The sequence below is a fragment of the Erythranthe guttata genome, chromosome 2, assembly GCF_056151865.1.
Source record: "Erythranthe guttata isolate IM_541 chromosome 2, IM_541, whole genome shotgun sequence".
In the NCBI taxonomy this organism is placed as follows: Eukaryota; Viridiplantae; Streptophyta; class Magnoliopsida; order Lamiales; family Phrymaceae; genus Erythranthe; species Erythranthe guttata.
Genome location: NC_142534.1, coordinates 10,678,056 through 10,686,031, shown reverse-complemented (window position 1 = coordinate 10,686,031; position 7,976 = coordinate 10,678,056). Strand labels below are relative to the sequence as shown.

Sequence of the window (7,976 nt, the reverse complement as noted above, 5' to 3'; positions counted from 1 at the left end):
CTAATTTGTTGTGGCATCAAAGTTATGTAGCTCGTGGTGAGGATTAGCGGTGAAGTTGTAGTATTGCTCGCAGTAGATATTTTGTTGGCTCCAGTTAGGGGTGAAACCAAATCTTGATCTAGCGAGATCAAAGTGCACAAAGGTGGACTCCAACATATGCGATCCAATTGTGATTGGCGCTCGTACATTTGTTCCCCCATCAACGAACCTCAAACAAGCCACCTCCCGCGTCACGTAAAACAACGAGTCGTATCCCCTAATCCTCCACCTCACATTTCTGTTCTGAAAATACAAATTTATATCGGGAATAGCGGTCGGCCAAATAGCTCTGATGAAAAAGCAGAGTCCATAGGGGGGTACGGCTGGAGCTCGAGGCACCCTGGATAGTTCTCTAACATAGAATTGGGTCAACTCTTTGTAAATCGAGTGCTCCATAACTGTTTGATATACTGTCGTGCTGATTATCGTGTCGCCAAACCCTTTGGTTTTGGAAAATAAGCTCGTGTTGAAGGGGACATTTTTGTTGTTTATGCTGATCGATCTGATACGTATGGAGTAGTCGCCCTGTGCGCCAACGGTTAAGGGGGTGTAGAACATGATTTTCGGTAGCATCCTTGGAGGAATATTCCCGATCAGCATCGTTCCCTCTATGCCCCACGGAGAAAGGCACAAGGCGAATTCAGGGCGGAACCCGAAACGTGAAGCGAGTTGCACGGGCAAAGAAACAGGGGTATTTCCCAGTCCGGCAATTCCCCGAACACCGTGCTGGAGCGGTCCTTGCAGAAGAGACGAAGGCGCGCAAGCGAACATAAAGTGAGGATCGGTGGCCCAACGACGGCTAGCGTTGGAGCCACTGCTGCCGTTGAAGTCACGAATAGTGACGACGTCGAGCGCGAGTTCGCTAACGGAATTCTTTAGGGTGATTGGGTTAGTGGCGATGACACTGCAAGTGTTGTTGTGGCAACCGGGCCGAGGAGTGGGGGAAGACCCGCATTTGTGGCAGGAATGGGCGCCGGCGCGTGCGCATTGGACGGAGTGGCATATCGGAGCTCTGTAGGTGGAAGACAAGTAGTTGTCGTCGCAGTTAAGCCACAAGATTCTGCCGTTGAGATCGAGGACAAGGGGCACGGCGATTTGAGGAGTTCTCTTGTGGAGGGTCGTGGCGAAAAGGTTGTTTTTGAAGTCTTTCATAACTGGGAGAATGAGTGTGTTTGGTTTGAAGGGAGCTGATGATGATCGGTGTACATAAGATTCGGATATGGTGCTACTTAGAATTAGAGATATTAAGATGGTGATCATAAAGTTGATGATTGTTGTTGAATAAGCCATCACTAAACTAGTATGTAGGTAGGGTAGCTAGCTAGATGTGTGTGCTCATGGTGTTATAAACTTATAACATATTATATATAATGGGTTATGCTACCATAACATTTGGATTTATTTGAAAAATATATTTTTTTTCCGATAAGTATTACAGATACAATTTGTTGAAGTTTTTTCTTTATTTTACAATTGTATCTAGGGCAAATGGCAAAAAGGCCCATCACATAGGACTTAAATGCATTTTAGTCCACAAAAAAAACAGTATCTCAATTAAGTCCATCCCCATGTCTTTAGTCTAAAATACCCTCAATAATATATTTCTTAGCAATACCACCCACTATACTCTAACTTCCTAAATATTACACATTGACCCCGAATTTAAACAAATATATCACATTAACCCCCAAAACTTTTTTTTTTAGAAAATAATTTTTTTTCTGAAATGTTTTTTTTCCGGCCACATTCCGGCGTTGACTTTTTTTTTTTTTTTTTGAATTGTTTTTCTTAGAAAAAAATTATTTTAATTAATATTACTGCCTTGGCTACTAAATTACTGTCTCAGACAGTAATATTACTGTTTGGGCAGTAATATTATGAATATTATTTTTCCGAACAGTAATATTATTAATATTATTGTCTAAGACTGTTAAATTACTGTTGGAGACAGTAATTTAACATCCAAGGCAGTAATATTAATTAAAATAATTTTTTTTAAGAAAAAAAAAAAAAGTCACTTAACTGTTAAATTACTGTCTCCGACAGTTAAATAACTGCCGGAGACAGTAATTTAGCAATGAATACGGTAATATTAATTAAAAATATTTTTTTTTAAGAATAAAAAAGTCAATTAACAGTTAAATTATTGTCTCCGACAGTTAAATAACCGCTGGAGACAGTAATTTAGCAACGAATACAGTAATATTAATTAAAATATTTTTTAAGAAAAAAAAAGAGTCAATTAACAGTTAAATTACTGTCTCCGACAGTTAAATAACTGCTGGAGACAATAATTTAGCAGCCAAGACAGTAATATTAATTAAAAAAAAATTTAAGAAAAAACAAAATTATTTAAAAAAAAGAAGTCAACGACAGTTGACCGGCCGGAAAAAATTTCAGGAAAAAAAAATTTCAAAAAAAAAAAAAAAAAGTCAACGCCGGAGACCGGCGGTCAACGCCGGACAACGGCGGCGACCAGCGGTCTCCGGTGGTGGTGGGTCAAAATTGGGGTCAAAATTGAAATTAGGGTTAAAATTGGTTAATTGATGAAATTGGGCTAAATTGGGGTGTAAATCATGAAATTGGAGTTAAATTGGGTTTCAATGAATTGGGGGGTAATTTTGGTATATATAAAAGGATTTTCCTTATTTGCAAATAAGTTTGAATGAGTTGGATTTATTTGAAAGAAAAAAAATTGAATGTCCCTCTTTTAATTAAGTGCCCTTGTCATGCACCTATTTGCCATTACCGCTTGTATCTATTGATTACCAAAACAATATTATCGAGATTGTGTTTTAACAGTTAATGTGCAAGGGCCCAATGTGTAAAGGATAACTGCAATTATAGAAACTAGAAAGTATTAAATAAAAGGGATAATTTGACAAACACCCCTCGTTAGCCCCCTCTAATTACAATAAGTCCAAATTTTTTTTTTATTTTTGAGTTAAATCCAAAACAATTAAAATTAATAAAAGTTAATGTAGTTTGACAATTATAACCTTTTTCTCTTATTTTATACTCAGTTATTCAATATTTCTCTGTTAACTCCCACACCCAAACCCTAGATCTGTCTCTCTACAACTATCAGTCTATCACTAATCGGCTGCGTTCGTCGTCGTAACTGAAGATTGCTGCTTGTTGATAACAATCTCAAAACACTGCGCTTCATCTTCTTCATCGTCTTCATCTCCATCAACATCGTCTTGATCGCTCTCGTTATCCTGAAACTGATCGGGCGGCTGCCGTTGCTCGTCGGGCGGGAGTGGCCACTGCTGTTCGGGTCGGGCCATAATGGGCGGCGGCAGCATCATCGGGTTGTTATCATCCGGATTCAACCCGTAACCCGGAAACGAAACGACGTCGGATTTGGAACCCCTCTCTCTGTAAATGGCGTCGAGCTGGTGGAAGTAGGGGCAGGTTTTGGAATCTTCGGGTCTCTTCTTGTTGCTCTCTTTCACCTTCTTGAAGTATTTGTTTATGTTTTCCCATTTCTCTTTGCAGCATCTGGCTGATTTTTGGTGGGTCTTCGTCAAGTTTTGCGCAGCGGGGACATCAAGTTTTTGGTGGGTCTTCGCCCAAGTTTTGAGCTTGAAGAATAATGAAAGAAAAAAGCTTAAAGCTTAATTGGGAGATGGGGCTGTTGGTTGGAGAAGATCAAGAGGATGGCGGAGCAGAGGTGGTGGTTGTGGTGTCCGGGAGATGCGGCTGAGAGTCTATGAATTTGTAATTATACAGTGGTTTTCGCTAATTACAGAGTGGTTTTCGTTAATTTAATAGTGGTTTTTTTAATTGATAGGTTTAAGTGAATTTTTTTAATGAAATTTGTTTATTACATAGTGGTTTTCACTAATTACATAGTGGTTTTTCACTAATTACATAGTGGATTATGTTAATATTAATGTGGATTATTCTTATTTTATAGTAATTTTTACTTTAATTTCATAGTGGTTTTCGATAAATTATTTTATAGTAATTTTTACTTTAATTTCATAGTGGTTTTCGATAAATTTAGTGGTTTTCGATGTGTATGTAGTGGATTTTAATTTTTTTTTTAAATATGAACCATTTAAAAAAGTAAAATAAAAAAAAAAAACTTATGTTTTAAATTAATATAAAAAAAAACTATTTAAAAAAAAAAAAAACTGCATATTATACGGTTATGTTTTCTACCGTGATTTGGGGGAAGAGGGGCGAATTTATACGGCAATGTGATTTTGGGATTGATTTGGAATTGATTTATTGTTGGGAGGGATTTGGTATTAATTTACCTTAATATTTAATTTAATAATTATACTAATAAGTAGGGGTATATATGGGTTATTAAGTCCAATGGATTTATCTCAAATACCATTAATTAATTAAGGATTTATCAAGAATAAAAAACCCAATGGAGGGTGTTTGACATATTCCCCCTAAATAAAATCTTAGATATAATTTTGTAAATGTTTCGTCAATATACTATATTTATCTTCTAATAGATGTAGATCAAGTTTATTAGATTTGGACGAAGGTCCAAATTTAATTACGTATGTCAAGTGAAAAATGACAAATATGCATTGAGATTATTTAATGGTTTCCAGTTGTAGTACAGTTGTACTTGACGTTTCAAAGATATGTTAGCAAGCCAAGTTTAGCATAATAGGGTTGGGGCATAGATGGGTATCATTTATTTGAAAATCAAATAGTTATTATTTGTAATGATGTAATATAAGTACATTTAGCAAGATAAGCTCCAAACCTGCGCCGCATGAGTGTCGCTCTACTGGTTTCAGGGTGGTAATTTGGTACAAGGTCATACGATCGAATCCTAGCAACCGTAGTGCGGGAATTTCAACTTTAATGAGGGTTGGTTCTTTGAGGCCACCAGATTTAGGTTCGGGTCCGTTACCCTACAGGCCATTCAGTCACCATGATTTACATTCCTCCATTAAAATCTTATCGGACCAAGAGATGGGGGCACTGGGGCGTAGAATTTTGCCTTTTGGTGCGGTGTAATAGATCATGCATTTAGTCGACCTATACAATGAAAGAGATGTTATTTGTTTCCTTTTTAAACCCCAGAGAATGTAAAACAACAAAAAATAAGTTAAGGGGTCATTAGCAATAGGGCACTTTAGAAATAAGCTCATCTATGAGTACTTATTCATAACGAGATTCAGACAATAAACTCTTTTACAAAAAAGTTCACACATGGTCCAGACGTTTGTAAAAGACTAAAATAGCCCCTCATACTTTAATATGCTTCAATTTCATCATGTAATTTAATCTAACCTCAATTTGACCCCAAATTTCACAAATTATTCAATTTTGATCCAAAACACATTTTTATGGACAATTTCGTCCGTCACCGCCGTTAACCGCCGGTCTCCGGCGTTGATTTTTTTTTCTTTTTTCTATCTTCTTCTTCCTGAGTTTTTCCGCCGGTTTCTGGCGTTGATTTTTGTTTTTTTTTCTTCCTGGTTTTTCAGTCAGTTTCCGGTGTTGATTTTTTTTCCTTCCTTTTTTTTCTGCCACCGGTTTTTGGCATTGACTTTTTCGATATTTTTTTTGTAACATCTTTTTTTCCTGTTTAAACAACAATATTGTTGTGATTGACAGTAATATTAACTATATTACTATTAAAAATAGTTAAATTAATTATACTACAGTTTAACACAGTAATATTGCTATATTAATCTCTAGCACAATAATATTAACACAACAAAAGTCATTATTATTGTGTAATAGAGTAATATTAATATGTTGACCGTTCCATAATTGTAAACATAATAATAAGCCAAAAGAATAATATTACTGTGAGTGACAGTAATATTACTATAACAACAGTAATATTACAATAATAGACAGTAATATTATTACTTTATTCCGTGAATAACTCAAACAAAACAAAAAAAGAACCCAAAAAAATAGTAATATTGATGTGGTTGACAATTACATTACTATAACAACAACAATATTACCGTCAACCATAGTAACATTATTGTGTTTACTGTAATATTACAATAATAGACAGTAATATTATTATGTTACTCCGTAAATAACTCAAAAAAAAAAAAAAAAAAACAAAAAAACCCAAAAAAATAATAATATTGATGTGGTTGACTGTAATATTATTATGTTTACAGTTATTTTTCTGTCAACGACAGTAATATAATTACGTTAACTTGTCAACAAATCAAACAAAAAAAAAAAAAATAACAAACAAAACTATAATTGTCATTGACTCTAATTGTATTGTCAACGGCAGTACAAATGTATTGTCAACGGCAGTACAATTACGTTAATGTATTGTTAGTGACAATATAATTACGTTAATTTACAGTGACAGTATAATTACCGTTAATGACAACACAATTACGGCCAACGATTAGCGGCGGACGTTAAAAAAAAACTAAAAGAAGTCAACGCCGGAATCTGGCGGCGGAAAAAATTGACCAGGAAAATAAAAAGTCAACGCTGGCCGGAGACCGGCGGTCAACGCCAAATTCCGGCGCCGGAAAAAACAGGCCAGAGAAAAAAAAATCGAAAAGTCAACGCCGGAATCCGGCGGCAAAAGAATATTTTTTGAAAAAAAAAAATTTTGAAAAAAAAGTCAAAATTGAATTTTTGTGGTCATAATTGATTAAATTGGGGTTACAATTAAGAATTGAGTGAAAATGGTTCGGGGTAATTATGTCATATACATGATTTTTTCTTTTATTTATAATAAATATTAAACGGATGAGCTTATTGGTGAAAGCGATATAGTCCCTAAACCTAGAATAATAAAGATGTTTGGTTAGAGACTTATGCACAAAAACCCCATAGCGATAAGCCCCTCATATCGCTAATAAATGGTGATATGTCCAGCTCTTAAATCTTTCATTGTGACAACCCCTTAGAAATTTTATTCCCAATACTACCCTTATATCAATTAGAACATTTTGTCCCAATTATTCATTTTTTTTCTTTTCCCTAATTCCTCAAAATTTGCAACCAAATAAAAAAATTGAATTTTTTTTTTATTTCGGTTATTAATTAGCATTTTTTTTTAATAAATTTTTTTAACAAAAAAATGATTTTTTTTCATCTCGACAGTTTTATTACGCCGAATATGACTATAGTTGAATATGACTATAGTTGAATATGACTATATGTGACAAGGGGTGGTAAACAAGCCGAGCCGGCTCGCGAACTCGATGAGCCGGCTCGAAAAAAGCTCGAAGTCGAGCTCGGGTTTTTCAAGCTCGAGCTCGAGCTTATATATATATATATATATATATATATATATATATATATATATATATATATATATATATATATATATATATATATATATATATATATATATATATATGTATATATATATATATATATATATATATATATATATATATATATATATATATATATATATACATATATATATATATACATATATATATATATAGATATATATACATATATATATATAGATATATATACATATACATATATATAGATATATATACATATATATATATATATATATGTATATCTATATATATATATATATGTATATATATATATATATATCTATATATATATATATATATGTATATATATATATATATATATATATATATATATATATATATATATATATATATATATATATATATATATATATATATATATATAATTCTTATTATTATTATTAATTAAATAGTAAATAGTCTATAATTTAGTATTTAAATAGAAACAAATATATATTACCTAAATAATTCATAATAATATTAAAATATTATAATAATAATAATAGAAAAAATAAAAAATATATAACTAGAGTTCATTATTTATTTTATAATTTTTTTTTATATTCCTATGAATAATTTTTAATAAAAAATAAAATGATTTTAATAAAAAAATTAAATAAAAAAAATTAAATAAGCATGAGCTCGAGCTCAGCAACATGGACT

General features: G+C 32.8%; 1 protein-coding gene across 1 annotated transcript; it reads right to left on the bottom strand.

The window, feature by feature from the left end:
- LOC105974549 (gamma conglutin 1) lies at positions 1-1,365 on the bottom strand. The gene has a single exon (XM_012999660.2). The coding sequence runs from the start codon at positions 1,327-1,329 to the stop codon at positions 1-3; it is 1,329 nt and encodes a 442-aa protein (XP_012855114.1). The 5' UTR covers positions 1,330-1,365.
- Between the last annotated feature and the right edge of the window lie 6,611 nt (positions 1,366-7,976).

Coding starts and splice junctions, on each gene's coding strand:
- LOC105974549 (XM_012999660.2), bottom strand. CDS start 1,329: ATGGCTTATTCAACAACAATCATCAACTTTATGATCACCATCTTAATA.